The 15,870-nt window shown below is 46.3% G+C and overlaps 1 protein-coding gene across 1 annotated transcript in view; it reads right to left on the bottom strand.

Annotated features, from left to right (window-relative positions):
* TBCD (tubulin folding cofactor D) overlaps nucleotides 1-15,870 on the bottom strand; it is a 158,686-nt gene that overhangs the window by 142,090 nt on the left and 726 nt on the right. The window contains exons 2-6 of the mRNA XM_042967304.1: nucleotides 15,070-15,120; nucleotides 7,482-7,579; nucleotides 6,293-6,394; nucleotides 3,567-3,713; nucleotides 1,308-1,363 (exon numbers count right to left, since the gene is read on the bottom strand). Coding sequence (XP_042823238.1) covers nucleotides 1,308-1,363; nucleotides 3,567-3,713; nucleotides 6,293-6,394; nucleotides 7,482-7,579; nucleotides 15,070-15,120 — 454 coding nt within the window. The remainder of the gene's footprint in view (nucleotides 1-1,307; nucleotides 1,364-3,566; nucleotides 3,714-6,292; nucleotides 6,395-7,481; nucleotides 7,580-15,069; nucleotides 15,121-15,870) is intronic.

The raw sequence follows: 15,870 nt of genomic DNA, 5'->3' as shown, positions 1-15,870 counted from the left end.
TCTCTACCAAACCCTCAGTATTGCTGGTAATAAAAAATAGTAAGTCTACGTGTCCAACCGGGGACTGCAGAAACAGCAATGTGTTCACATCATAATTGCGTTTTGGAAGAAGACGGGATGAAGCTCCAGGCCCAGCTGCTGGCACCCGGTACAACAAGCGTGGGCGCCCACATGCCCCTGGACAGGACACACAGACAGACAACAGGACAACAGGCAAAAGCAGTCACATCTCTGGGAGATGAAGGTACATGTGGATTTTATGCCTTATACTTTTATTTTCCAAGACACAGGATTATTCTTACAATTAAAAAGAAACTGTTTTTTAACGAGAAACCGCTGTCCAGTGAGTATCACCCTCCCCCAGGTGAAGCGACACCGGGGGCTCACATGTTTGCCCCTCACTCCTGCAGTCAGCTGTTCTCTTCAAGCCCTGCCCTACAGTGCGCCAGGCACCTGCACAAATCCCTCATCCCACATCCCACTGCCCTACAGACTAAGGGTTTCTCCTCCCACTTTGGGGAAGAAGGTCATGGCATACACCTAAGCGTAAGGGGACCCTAAGTGAGGTGTTGCCCGTTTTCCCAATCAAAACAGCCAGAAGGTTTTAGACCCATTTTCAACTTTCACAAATGTAGAAAGGGGAAAGCCAAATTTTCTAATTTATTTACTCCATGCACTTATTTTAGGCCACAAAAGATTAATTTAGAAAAACTGCTTCCTTCGGTTCTCACATCTCGTGACACAAGTTTACACAGCCCTCATGCACATCGCTGGGGATCTTCAGAGCAGCCAGGCCTGTTGTTAGGGTCATCTCACCCAGCTCATCACAACTCATCTTTACCTGCCTCAGGCACAGCCTGATTTTTAGTCAACAGAGAACATTTGGGGATTTTTACCCTAAGACACAATGATCCAATCAATATCACGATCTCCATAAACCACAGCGTTGTTAACTGCCGGGTGACCTTTAAAGACTCACCTAACGGCCACCACCCCAAAGGTGAGCCCTGCCCCACCTGTTGTGAATCTGCGCTCTGTGGACGGGCCCATCAGCTGACCTCCGTGAGCCCCTAGCCAGCACCATCAGGTTCAGAGGTCTCCTCCGCCCAAACAGTGTCAATGCTCCCTCAAAGAAAGAGACAAGTATTGGGCAGTAGGAAAGACTTCCCCAGGCCCATCAGCCCAGTGACCTCCTCCCAGGTAACACAGACACACAGGGAACACAGAAGAGTATGTAAGACAAAACCTCTCTGAACACACCAGCCACACATCAACAACACAGCTGGGAGGGGCCAACAGGTACTTACTTGGACACGAGGACAGCAGCCGCATCTCGGGCCTTGTCGCTGACAACCAAGTAGGTCTAAAGAAAGGATCAAGGACGGGCACCGTTACACACAAAATACAAATCTCCGGGACCCGCTCACCAGCCAGTCCCACACGCAGCAGCCTCCAGAGAACCCAGGCTGGCGAAGCTTCTAGGCAGAGGCCAAATTCCGAAGCCGCACAAGCCCCCCCTAAACTCAAACCACAGTTGCCAGCAGCTGCCAGGAGCCCAACAGGCAGGCACCCCACTGCACACGGCGTGTGGCCACGCTCCTTCAAACGCACACGGCGTGTGGCCACGCTCCTTCAAACACACACGTGCAAAAACAGCACAAAAATGAAACCCATACGTGTCACCCGACTGTAACAAAGAATCACAGAGTCCAGGAAGCACACTCGGGACCTGCAGGTGTGTTACATGCAGAACCAGGAGGCCCCGCTCAGACAGAAGAGCACCCAGGGTTAAAACAAGCGACGACCTGTTCTTTGGAGGCCTGCCTTAAAAAGTTTCCAGTTCTCATCTCAACTAACTTTGTCCCAAATGATACACAAAAGACCTTTTTTCTGGGGGACAATCGCATACCCAGGGCCAAACCTCTAGAAGTGGACTGCTGCTCACCCGGCAGCGCCACATACGAGACGGGTACACGGAGGTGTGTGAAGTGGCTCCTCATCACCCCACCTCTCACAGAACACAGCTGGAGACCATCTAAATGTCCGTCTGTACGAGAACAGGCTAAAAGCCAGGGCATGGCAGAGCACATTTCCCCTTAGAGGTTACGAGAAAACGTCTGCTCACTGATGGGACACTTAGCACACGCTCCCAGGGAAGCAGCGGCTCGCTAAGCACAGACAGCGAGGGCACTCTGCAGAGTGGGGGCGTGGAGCACGGGGAGGAGCCAAACTGCCTGACTTCCCATTTGGACCCACCGTTTATGAGAAATTGAACCAGCTAAGTTACTTATTTTTCTCGACTGATGCCCACTCAGTAAAACGAGGGTAAAACGAGGATAAAACGAGTTAACTGCTGGGGCGCCTGGCTGGCTCAGTCAGTGTAGCGTGTGACTCTGGATCTCAAGGTTGTGGGTTCAAGCCCACGCTGGGTGTAAAGATTACTTAAAAATAAAAAAAAAAAATCTTTAAATCTTTAAAATAGAATTAAAAAAAAAGAGTCAACTACCTCATCAACTAGGATTACATGGATCAGTATACTAAAGATGATTAGAACAGTGTCTGGCACACAGCAGGTGCTCAACAAGCTCGCCCGCTGGTGCTCACACCCAGTATAATCCTTCCTGTGTGAACTGTAACACACTGACATGTCTCCAACAAGAGAAGTTGGAAAGGGGTGGGACGTCACTTTTGTGACTTGGTGACACGTTATTGTGACTTCCGTCTCGCTAGCAGACCCTGCCCCTTGCCAGCTTGGAGAACATGCTGCCATTTTTGCCATTTTGGGGGGCGGGGGGGGGGGGGTGATGTCACATGGCAAGAAACAGCCAACAAAGCACTAAAGCCCTTGGTCCAACACCCTCGATGGTCTGGCTTCTGCCAACAGTCCCGAGAGCACGGACGCAGACCCTGCTCAGGTGAGCCTTGCTGAACCCTGACGCAGATTGCCCTGCATAGTCACGTCCATATTCCTGACCCACACAAACTGTGAGATGATAAATGTGTGTTGTGCTAAACCACTCAAATTCAGGGTAATGCAATAATTTGTCTATAACCACTCAAATTCAGGGTAATGCGATAATTTATCTATACGCATAACATTTGTTTCAGAAAAAGTCTGAAAACATATACAAGTGTCATTATCTGTTGGTACCAGAATTTGAGGGATTCTGCTTTAACACCTTTCTTGCTTTGCTTTATTTTCTAGTTTTTCTAGATTGATCATGTATTATTTATATAATGTTAAAAATTAAAAATTATATCTAAAATTGACCTTCATTTTCTTACAACTGCCCTCTGAAATCTCTTGTACGTCATTACTACGCTTAACGGAGTAGTATTTGCACTACCTACAAAACAATGAAATTCGCTCTAATTCATCCTTACTCCTATGTGAATTATACTTTCTAAATAAATTACGAAATGGAATTTTACCTCACTGCAAGAGTAACAGCACTTGAAGAAATATTAATGTCAAAAGTGTACCTAGTTAAACTCTAATATCAAGACAGCATGAGAATGGAAAAGAATGCTAATTAGCAGCTAGCTATTTGCAGGATCACGCTTACCTCTGCTACTTCGAGAATACGGTCCATTGTGGACATTCGAATCTGCCCAGGTGGAGCGACGAGGTTCCCATCGAGGCGAGAAAAATCAAAAGGGATCAGGCAGGTCACGGAGAGCCACAGTAAAAGCATGTAGCGAGTCTCCCAAGTCTAAGAAGTTAAATCAAAGTAAAATGACTCCTGCTTCAAGCACAGAGGTAACCCGCATGCCCCACTCACAGTCCTACTGCCCTCCCTGCCCACACAATGCAACCACAGTCCCTTCAGATGCTGTCACCCCAGAGCCTGGAGCGCACCCCATCGTGAGCCCCTCCCATACCCCACCCCACCACACACACCCTCTGTCATACAAACTTAGCTGGCTACTTCAGCAGACAAAAGAAATAGCAAAATGAACAAAGAAAAATCATGATACATCAGTACGATGGCTTCTCATCACTGGCACCCTTCAGCACACATTCAGCCTTTTGAGAAAGTGTAAACAGATAAAAAAACAAAACACTTAAGAATAAAGAAAACTATTCTCAAATTCCAGTTTAAAGAGGAGTGCCCCTGAAAAAAATGCTCAACATCACTCATCATCAGGGAAATACAAATCAAAACCACAATGAGATACCACCTTACACCTGTCAGAATGGCTAACATTAACTCAGACAACAACAGACGTTGGCGAGGATGCAGAGAAAAAGGATCTCTTTTGCATTGTTGGTGGAAATGCAAGCTGGTGCAGCCAGTCTGGAAAACAGTATGGAGGTTCCTCAAAAATCTAAAAATAGAACTACCCTACGACCCAGCAATTGCACTACTAGGCATTTATCCACGGGATACAGGTGTGCTGTTTCGAAGGGGCACATGCACCCCCATGTTTATAGCAGCACTATCGACAATAGCCAAAGTATGGAAAGAGCCCAAATGTCCATCCACGGATGAATGGATAAAGAAGATGTGGTATATACATACAATGGAATATTACTCAGCAATCAAAAACAATGAAATCTTGCCATTTGCAACTACGTGGATGGAACTGGAGGGTATTATGCTAAGTGAAATTAGTCAGTCAGAGAAAGACAAAAATCACATGACTTCACTCATATGAGGACTTTAAGAGACAAAACAGACGAACATAAGGGAAACAAAAATAATATAAAAACAGGGAAGGGGACAAAACAGAAGAGACTCATAAATATGGAGAACAAACTGAGGGTTACAGGAGGGGTTGTGGGAGGGGGGATGGGATAAATGGGTCAGGGGCACTAAGGAATCTACTCCTGAAATCATTGTTGCACTATGTGCTAACTAATTTGGATGTAAATTTAAAAAAATAAAAAATTAAATTAAAATAAATAAATAGGAGTGCCCTTATTTTCGGTAGTCAATAAAACAAGATTCCACTTTGGTCCTGGAACAATCCCTTCGGGGAGCTGGGGAAATGCTCTCCTACATCTAAGCTGAGATTGGGCACGTTCAGAAACAGCTCCCTGGGTGATGCAGTTGTGAACGTGTGCTCCGTGAGTAAGGACACTCCCACAGCAACCTGATTCCCTGGAGGGACCTTCGAACAAGGCTGGCCATCCTTGGGCAGCTAGGAACCTGAACTTCAGGAGGCTTCCCAGCATTCCCAGAGAAGGGGGACTCTCTGTGCTTGGACTATCTGTACAAACCATGTGGTTTATGGTGAAACCCGCTTTCCTTTTGGGAGTTTGGAATTTCAGTCCATGTTTGGCAGAGTACCCACGTAACCAACCCCAAGAAAATTCCTGCACACTGGTCTCTATGACATTCACATGGGCAACACACAACTCAGTGCTGGGGCAATGACAAGTGCCCTGTGTGACCTGAGAGAAGACTCTAGAAGCTTGCTCCTGGTTTCCTCCAGACTTCACCCCATATGCCTTTTCCCTTTGCTGGGTTTGCTACGAACCAGTCACAACCATAAGAACAACTACCTGTGGAGTCCTACAGTGGTCTTAGGGAATCATCAAACCTGAGGGTTGTTCTAGGGACCCCCAACATAATTATATTTCAAGTTTAAAAATCTAGATGGTTGACACACTTTTCACCACACTGAATATAAGCATATTTTTTTTTCTTTATAAAGACATATTTTAAAAGGAAATAATTTGGGGTGCCTGAGTGGCTCAGTTTGTTAAGTGTCCGATTCTTGCTATCGGCTCAGGTCATGATCTCACAGTTGTGAGATCGAGCCCCACATCAGGCTCCATGGTGAGCATGGAGCCTACTTGGGATTCTCTCTTTCCCTCTCTCTCAAAAATAAGTAAAACTTTTTTAAAAATAAATAAATAAATAAAATAGTAAAATAAAAAAATAAAAGGAAATAATTGAGGGCACCTGGGTGGCTCAGTCAGTGAAGCATCTGACTCTTGACGCTGGCTCAGGTCGTGATCGCACAGTCATGGGATTGAGCCCCATGTCTGGCTTCCTGCTGAGCGTGGAACCTGCTTTGGATTCTTTCACCCTCTCTCTCTCTCCCCTCTCCCTTACTCACTCTCTCTCAAAATAAACTTTTTTTTTTTAGGGAAATAATTTAAAGTAACATATAAAAAAAGAGAAAGCCAAAAGAATAAAGAAAAGAGAGAGAGGAACACAAAACAGCATAACATAAAACTGAAGGAAACAGGAGGATAAAGCTGCCCGTAAGGAGTGGAGCAAACAAGGGAAGAGAGGAGGGAGAGGGGTGGGAATGAAAAGGAGGAGAAAATGACACTCACTTCATGGTCTCTAGGATTTTGATTTGTAAACATATCTAAAACAGGTTGTACATCAGCCACTTCATGAGGAAATAAACGAAGAAATGTTTTATATCCTCGAACCTACCAGATAAAAAGACATTGAATTACTACATGATTAGAAAACACAGAAAGTAACAAAATTATCTTTTTCTTCTATCATCAAAGATCACCACCTACTCCACCCAGTGATCAGAGAATTGTGTCACATCACAGTGATACAACTTGGTAAGTAAACACGGCTATCTTTGCTTCTTACATCATCCATTCACATGTTCTGGCCCCCCTTGACTAACAAATATCAAATGTGCTTCACCAGAAACACAGATAGGCTACAAACTAAAAAGTTTTCCCTCTACATTGTTTATACAATCGCCCTGTGACACTTATGAGGAATAAGTCCTCGAAAACCTCCAAGGTCCCCAAGTTCATTATGGCTTCCATAAATGCACTGGTGCTCCGCGTTCAGGAGAGACCCTGCACTCTACCCGTTGGGCCGGCAGACCACAGACGAGTACGCACAGGGCAGCCCCCCCATGGAGCTCTCTCACTGGCCAAGGGCCTCTTTCCACCACACAGCGGGCACTGCTCCACCGAGTGGCCCCCCAAAACCCACCCCCAGATGGCTCTGAGTCACTCCCGTGGTCAAAACTACAACTGGTTAAGTCTGTAGGCCAGCACCCACACATCACCTGGGAGTCTGCAAGAATACCGATGATCAGGCCCCACCTCAGACCTGCTTACTCAGAATCTGCATTCTTAACAAAATGCCCAGGAAATTCATCTGCACATTAAAGTTTGAGAAGCACTTCCATTTTCACCACGCTTGTCCGCTTTCTCCTTGTAAGAGACTTTCTGAATTAGTTGGCTCTCTCTCCCCTTCCCCCTCCTCTCTGCCCCTCCCCCATGTCCTTTCTACCTAGGTAGTGCTTGATCTATTCAACTGCGAGACGCTAAATATCTCAGACGTGGTTTCAGCCAAAGGACCCCAGAACCACTATCACTAACATCTGATTCCCCAGATGTGGTAAAAAAAAAAAAAAAAAAAAAAAAATGAAACCCAAAATTTATGTGTGAGAACCATCTTTCCTGAAAAATAACATTTGGAAGGTAATTTCTGAACCAAGTACATAAGTATTCTGTCCGCTATAAAGTGCTACGTAAATGTTACCTTGGTGATGATGTAAAGAAATTTAAAAGCCAGATGTATGAGGTCAGCTGGAGATGTCTTATCTTGTACTATATCCAACAACAAGTTCATCATCCATTCTAGGAAAAAAATATACGTAAAATATTTACCACAAAATTAAACATTAGTATGATATTGAAATAAAATGCCAGAAGAAAAAACAGATTTACAAATGTAAGAGTGGTTCAGTATTAGTAAACTTGTGTAATCCGAGTATCAATAGAGCAAAAGAAGAAAAACATTTTTTTTTAATTTTTTATTTTTTTTTTAGAGAGACAGCACACAGGCAAGCATGGGTGGCGGTGAGGGAGAAAGGGAGTGAGAGGAAGAGAGAGAATCTTAAGGAGACTCCAGGATCAGCACAGAGCCTGCCGTGGGGCTCAATCCCATGACCCTGGGATCATGACCTGAGCCAAAATCAAGAGTCAGATGCTCAACTGAGCCACCCAGGAGCCCTGAAAAACATTTTTATCTTAACAGTTTCTAAAAGGGCACAGAATGAATACAATATTCACAACATTCATCCTTGCTTTTAAAATGCAGAAGGGCTCCACACTGGATGTAAAGTCTACTTAAAATAAGATTAGAGGAGTGCCTGGGTGGTTCAGTTGGTTAAGCATCCAACTTCAGCTCAGGTCATGATCTCACGATTAGTGGGTTTGGGCCCCATGTCAGGCCATGTGCTGACAGCTGAGAGCCTGGAGCCTGATTCAGATTCTATGTCTCCCTCCCTGCCCCTCCCCAACTTGTACGAGTACACATAAGCATGCGCGTAAGCTCTCTTTCAAAAGTAAATTAAGTAAACATTTTTAAAAATTTCTGAATTTTAATACAAGAGAAATATTCTTATATTTAAGAATTATTCTATGTCAAACCAATATCTACTATTGTGCTTTATAGAAGATACCTCCTACAACTACTATGATTTAGTGATAATCACATTCTAGCCAATGTAATAAGGCAGAATAAAAGATTTCTGCTTCCAGTTATAAAGGAATAACTCATACAGAATTGCCCTACCACCAAAAATTAGAAAACTAGACAAATATATGACAAATATACATTCAGCGATACTGGAACAGGCAGTTCAAGGAAACAAACGGACTGGGATCCACAGCTGCCCAGGCTGTCTGCCAGGAGGTGACATGCAGAACTCAGTACAGGGAGTGGGGACGCAGAGCAGAGACAGAGGTTCAAGGAGGCTAAGCCCGCTAACATCCACAGGACAGGGTAACGAAGAGAAAGGAATGCAGAGAATGAGCTCCAGTCATCTACAGAGGTCCCCTCAAGTCTTCCACAAGGCCAGGTAAGAACAACTACCAAGAAGCACTGAGTTAAAGGGGGATGGGGTGCCTGGTAGCTCAGTCGTTTAAGTGTCCAACTCTTGATTTTGGGTCAGGTCATGATCCCAGGGTTGTGGAATTGAGCCCTGTGTCAGGCTCCGCACTGAGCATGGAGCCTGCTTAAGATTCTCTCTCCCAGGGCACCTGGGTGGCTCAGTGGGTTAAGTGCCTGACTTCAGCTCAGGTCATGATCTCACAGCTTGTGAGTTTGAGCCCCCCATAGAGCTCTGTGCTGACAGCTCAGAGCCTGGAGCCTGCTTCCAATTTTGTGTCTCCTCTCTCTGTCCTTCCCCAGTGCCTGCTCACTCGCTCTCTCTTTCTCAAAAACAAACATTAAAAAAAAAAAGATTCTCTTTCTCTCTCCACCCCCCATCCTGCCCCTTTGCCTCTCTCCCCCACTTCTCTCTAAAAAAAATTTTTTTAATTTTTTTTTTTTAATGTTAATAGGAAGAAAAGCCATACCAAACAATCACAAATTATAAGAAAGCCCGAGCAGGGGTGCTGGGTGGCTCAGTCGGTTAAGCATCCGACTCTTGATTTCGGCTCAGGGATTTTGGCTCAGGTCATGATCACACAGTTCATGACTTCGAGCCCCACATCGGGCTCGGCACTGACAGCATAGAGCCTGCCTGGGATTCTCTCTTGCCCTCTCTCTCTCTCTGCGTCTTCCCCTGCTGGCATGTGCGCGCACGCTCTCTCTTTCAACTTAAAAAAAAAAAAGCCAGAGCAGCCATATCAGTATCAGACAAAGCATATTTCGAAACATGTAATATTACAGAGATAAACAGAACATTTCATAATGATGTAAGGATCAATTAGTCATGAAGACTCAAGACTCCTATAACCACATACGCCAAATTACAGAGCCAAATTGAGAGAGCGGAAAGGAAAAAGACAAATTTATCATCGTAGTTAGAGATTTCGGTACTCTCAGGAACTGACAGAACAAGTGAAAAAAAATCAATATGGACATAAAAGGCCTATATAACAGTATGAATCACCCTACCTAAATGACACTTACAGGGCACTCTACCCAACATCAGCTGAATAGACATTCCTCTCAAGTGCACATAGAACTTTCAACAAAACAGACCCTGTGCTGGGCTGTGAGTCTTACTCAACATAAAAGACTGCAACTCACATCTAGGGACTGCAGAGTAAAACTGTAGTGATATACCACCACATTCCCACAAAAACGTAGGCTACAATCAGAAAGACTGGCAATACTAAGTGATGATGAGGATGTAGGGCAACTGAAATTCTCATAGGTTGTTGGTTGAAATGTAAAATGGCACCACCTTTATGAAAACAGCATGGCAATTCATCATAAAAGTTTATCATAAAAAACACATATTTACTATACCACCCAACAATTCCACTCTTACAGATTTATCCAATAGAAATGGAAACACATGTCAGCCCAAAGGACTGTCTGCAAATGTCACAGTAGCATTAATAACAGCCCCAAACTGGAGACAACCCAAATGTCCATCAACAGGGTGAAAGGATAAACAAATTGTGGTTCAACAGAAAATGAGCAAAGTACTAAAACATGTAATATGGAGAAGCCTTAAGAATACTATTTTAACATAAAGAAGCCAGAGAGTAAAGTAGGTCAGTGGTTGCCCAGGGCCAAGATGAGGGCAACTAACTGCAAAGGGACACAGTTCACTTAACCTCATGGGAGGACAGAAATGTTCTACACCTTGATGGTGGTGGAGATACATACGTTTGTCAAAACTCAAACTGTATACTTAGGATGGGTGCATTTTATTGCATGTAAATTATATCTCATCAAAGGTAACTTTGAACACTTTAAAGGAAGAATGAAAGTGTATATCGACAGATAAAGAGATCAAGCTAGCATTACTTACAGACTATATAATTATTTACCTGCTTAGAAAACCCAAAGAAACTGAAAAACTAGTAAAGTATTTCATTGCACAGCGAACTTTAAACATTACACCCAGTTAAAGAAGCCAGTCACATAAGACCTATTGTCTAGGGTGCCTGGGTGGCTCAGTCGGTTAAGAGGTTAAGCATCTGACTTTGGCTCAGGTCATGATCTCATGGCTTGTGAGTTCAAGCCCCACATGGGGCTCTCTGCTGTCAGCACAGAGCCCGCTTCAGATCGTCTGTCCCCCTCTCTCTGCCCCACCTCCTCTCGCACCTATGCACCCTCTGTCTCTCAAAAATAAAAACATTAAAAAAAAAAAAAAATCAGGGGCGCCTGGGTGGCTCAGTTGGGTAAGCGTCCAACTTCAGCTCAGGCCATGATCTCACGGTTCGTGAGTTCGAGCCCCACATCAGGCTCTGTGCTGACAGCTCAGAGCCTGGAGCCTGCTTCGGATTGTGTCTCCCTCTCTCTCTCTCTCTCTCTGACCCTCCCCCACTCACACTCTGTGTCTTTCTCTCTCTCTCAAGAATAAATAAACATTCAAAAAAAAAAAAAATCAGGGGCACTTGGGTGGCTCAGTTGGTCAAGCGTCCACTTCTGTTCAGATCATGATCTCATGGTTTGTGAGTTTAAGCCCCACTTTAGGATCTGCTCTGATAGCTGGGAGCATGGATCCTGCTTCAGATTCTGTGTCTCCCTCCCCTGCTCACACACTCATTCTCTCAAAAATAAACATACATTTAAAAAAAGAAATATTAAAAAAATAAAATTAAAAAATTTTTAATTAAAAATAAAATCTTTAAAAAGAAACAAAATTCATATATTGAAAAAAATAATAATAAATAAATAAATATAAATAAATAAATAAATAAATAAAAAGAAACAACAAAAGACATATTGTCTGACTCCATTATATGAAATGCTCACAATGAACATTTATAAGAAATTCAGACAGAAAACAGATTAGCAGTTGCCAGGGGCTGGCAGGAGAGTGAGGGTGGGGGGGACCGTTGATGGATATGGGCTTCTCCTGGGGGTGATGAAACATTAGGGAGTTAGTAGTGATGGCTACATGACTCTGTGATGTACTAAAACCAGTGAAGTAGGGGCGCCTGGGTGGCTCAGTCCGTTGAGCGTCTGACTTCGGCTCAGGTCATGATCTCATGGTTCGTGGGTTCGAGCCCCACGTCGGCCTCTGTGCTGACAGCTCGGAGCCTGGAGGCTGCTTTGGATTCTGGGTCTCCCTCTCTCTCTGCCCCTAACCCACTTGCATTCTGTCTCTGTCTCTCTCAAAAGTAAATAAACATTAAAAAAAAATTTTTAATAAAAATAAAAATAAAAAAAATAAAACCAATGAAGTATGCGCACACGAGGCTGAACTCGACGGCGTGTGAGCTACACCTCATGAGCACAAGCAGCTTTCATCCCAGAGCAAAACTCAACAACCCACTTAGGGCAAGTGAAGCGTTCTCCGGAGGAAACGTGAGCACCCCAGATAAAGGAAAGGCTTCATCCCAGCATCTGGAACATCCCCAATTAGTAGAAAACTCAACCAGCTCACCTGCTCCCACAAAAAATCTGCTCATTCACTCACCACACTGCCCCAAATGGGGCTGCCTGACAGAATTCATTCAGGATGGGTGTAGCCGGAAACACTCCAACTTACAAAAAAGAAGCAGAGGAGCCCTCATCTACATCCGTTTGGTCTTAAATACGGACAGAAATAGTAACATGAAAAGACCAAAATACGCACAAAAGCTGACGCCTGAGGAAAGAGGTGAACTGGAGAGAATGGCAGAGAACAGTCAGAACTGGACTCGCAGAGATTCTGAAAGCCAGCACAGCCATTCCACAAGAACAGAAACCAGAAAAGCAGATTATTCCACATGCTTATCTCAGCAACCCTCACCCCCACAGTCCCGGGAAAACGAAATAAAGAGATACAAACCCACAAAGAAAAAAAGAAAAAGAAACAACAGCCAAGAGATGTCAGCTGTGACTTGGAAACTGGACGGTGGCAGGGAAACCTGTGGTAACCGAAGCAGCCCGGCAGGCAGAGCCGAGGTGCCGGGAACCGGCCGGCGCAGGACGCGGGAAGGGTCGCAAAGAGGATGAGTGCTCTAAGGTCCCCCAGCCCTTGCCCTCGTGGGCAGAAGACCAGAGGTCTACCTCCCTAGAGTGCTGGGCCCCACAGCCATTTAGCCACATTTGGGTTTGCTTTTTTGTCAAATAAAATTTTTAAAAACTTTTTCTTAATGTTTACATTAGAGAGAGAGAGAGAGAGAGAGAGAACGCGCGTGCGTTGCGTGCACAAGCAGGGGAGGGGCAAAGAGAGAGGGACACGCAGAATCCAAAGGAGGCTCCAGGCTCTGAGCTGTCAGCAGAGAGCCCGACACAGGGCTTGAACCCACGAACCATGAGATCATGACCTGAGCAGAAGTTGGACGCTTAACAGACTGAGCCACCCAGGCGCCCCTAAGTCAAATAAAATTTAAAATTCAGTTCTTCAGGGGGTGTGCTTGGGTAGCTCAGTTGGTTAAGCGTCTGACTCTTGATTTCGGCTCAGGTCATGATCTCACAGTTCAGTTCCTGAGATCAAGCCCTGCATCAGACCCTGAGCTGATGGGACAGAGCCTGCCCGGGATTCTCTCTCCCTCCCTCCTCTGCCCCTCTGCCTCACAGCTTGCGTGCTCTCTCTCTCAAAATAAACAAACATTTTTTAAATAAACAAAAAATAAAATAAAATTACGTTCTTCAGTCATATGTCAGTCAAGTGCTCAGCAATCACATCTGGCTACTGGTGACTTTACCAGATAGCACAGATCTAGAACATTCCATCATCACCCAATTCTCTACTGGACAGAGATGCTCTGAAGAGAGTAGGTCTGAGAGGAAGCCAGGAAGCAGCTGACAACAGCCAGTCAGAGCCTGACTCAACCGGGAGTTGGCACTCTGGGCTAGGAGGCCCACAGTGGGACCCTCCCCCACAGTGCGACAGCACCCAGCAGCCAGCCATGTAGTCCCCAGAGAGAAAACACGACCCAGAAGACAACTGTCAAAAATACCAAACCAAGGACAAGAGCCCTTAGATGGTAAAAACTGTGGACAAAATAAATTCAAGAACATCTTCACGTGCAAAACAAAGATTAAAAAGCAAAACTATGTGGGAAAAGCTAAGGGGCCAGAAGGTCACTCCTGGAAACTCAACATGCAGTCCACAGGCTCCCCAGAAAGAGAAAGCGGAAGCAGACAAATGACCAGCGCCACACCAGAAGTCCCCTGTGCCAAAGGATGCAAGTCTTCAGCCTAAGACTGACCAGCATGAGAGAAAAGACCCAGAGCACGTCACACGCCTCTGAAATATCAAGTTCTAGAAACTTTCAGCAGCAAAAACGACTCCTGAAAAAGAAACTTGGACTTGGTAACAGTGGGTGAGGGAACCGTGCCTTCTGTCTTCACCGAGCCAGGATGAAACGTATTTCTTCTGCCTGAGACAGGGGACCGCTCAGAAAGCTTACCTTGCACAAAACCTTCAAGGTTACCTGAAGAGGAAAGCAGCACGCACACCACCAGCCCACTTTTTCAAAGGGCTAGGTAGTGCTAATAATAATAAGTGCTAAAGGGACAGGTAGTGCTAATAATCCCCATTCCACAGGTGGGGAAACTCAGGCCACAGCCGCTGAGGGGCTGCACTGAGATGCACACCCAGGCAGCCTGGCCTGGGGCTCCGGCACCCAGCCCCCACCCCGTGCTGCCTTTCCTACCTTCCTCCTTCCTAAGTTCACCACCAGAAGTGTTACTTTTGCATATAAAAAAAAAGTGTTATCAGGATGAAACAAGTCAAAAATAAGGGGCACCCCTCAGGTCAGGATCTCACAGTTCTCGACTTGGAGCCCCAGGCCAGGCTCTGTGCTGACAGTGCACCGCCTGCCTGGACCCTCTGTCTCCCTTTCTCCCTCCCTCCCCCACTCATGCCCGCTCTCTCTCCTTCTCTCTCTCTCAAAAATAAACAAACATAAAATGGCAATAAACAAACAATGAAAAACAAAAGAAACACAAAAGTCAGTGCCCTTAAATTGAGTTAAGGAAGCCGGAGCCTCCGTGTCTCCATCTACACAGATAACTCATCACCCTTCGACGGTGATCCCCGTAGAGGGCTGGGCGCTAACAAAATGTGCCTGGAAAACATTAAAATTCACACTACGAGCAAGGGGTGCAGAGACCCCGCGAAGAACAAACAAGACCGGGGCAATGCGTCCTGGCGCCGCGGCGGCGGGCACACACGTGTGACCGAAGGACCCACCGCAGGAGGAGCGGCCTCTGTTCTTACCGAGGTGTGGGTCCAGCAGGTGAGGCTGCTCCTGGTACTTGTCCATGATCACTAAGAAGGAAAACACGAGGGTTAGCTTCGCTGGGGCAGACATGCCCGCTTTCCCTCGCCGCCTCGCGCGGCGCAGCCCCTGGGGCACAGGCCACCTAGGTGGCTCCCCACCACCACCCGCCGGCCCCTCCTCCCCGCGTGCGCGGAGCGCCTTCCTCTGGAGCCCGTTCCCCCACCTCCTCTGAACCTTTCTTTGCTCCCTCCTCGAGTCACAAGTCCTCCCCTTCACCAGACAAGACACCTCCCCGCACCCACTTCTCCCCCCCGCCCGACCCCGCAGACCCCAGCGGCCGCTGGCACAGCTGTCAGATCCCGCGGCCACCTGCCACACACCTGCACCTGTGACAACTTCCCAGGAGGGGAAAAAGGGCCTTCGCTGGCCCCCCGACGTGCCCTCACCCTCTCGGCAGTCGTGTGCACAAGGTCTTGTTTTTGAACCCCCGGTTCACGGCCAAAGAAACAGCCTCAGAGCAAGGAGGCAAGGCGCCCGAGCGGCAAGCGGGACGTAAAAGCCCTGGGGTGTGTCACCAGAGCATATGCTTTGTCAGGGCAGCCGCCACGCTGCCCCTCTCTCAAAGTCAGAGGGCCGTCCTGACAAAGCAAGAGCACAAACCCACGCCGAAACTTCGTGAGCAAGAAGGGCCCGCGAAGGTGGGTTTCCTGGACGACAAAAGCCTGACCGCCCAGCGGTGGGGCCCAGGGAGCCCTCACGAGCTGCTCCCGAGAGACGGCTGCAAAGGTGCAAGCTGG

The sequence above is a fragment of the Panthera tigris genome, chromosome E1 (genome assembly GCF_018350195.1).
Source record: "Panthera tigris isolate Pti1 chromosome E1, P.tigris_Pti1_mat1.1, whole genome shotgun sequence".
NCBI lineage: Eukaryota > Metazoa > Chordata > Mammalia > Carnivora > Felidae > Panthera > Panthera tigris.
Note: the sequence above shows the minus strand (reverse complement) of the source record. Positions and strands in the feature narration are given on the sequence as shown.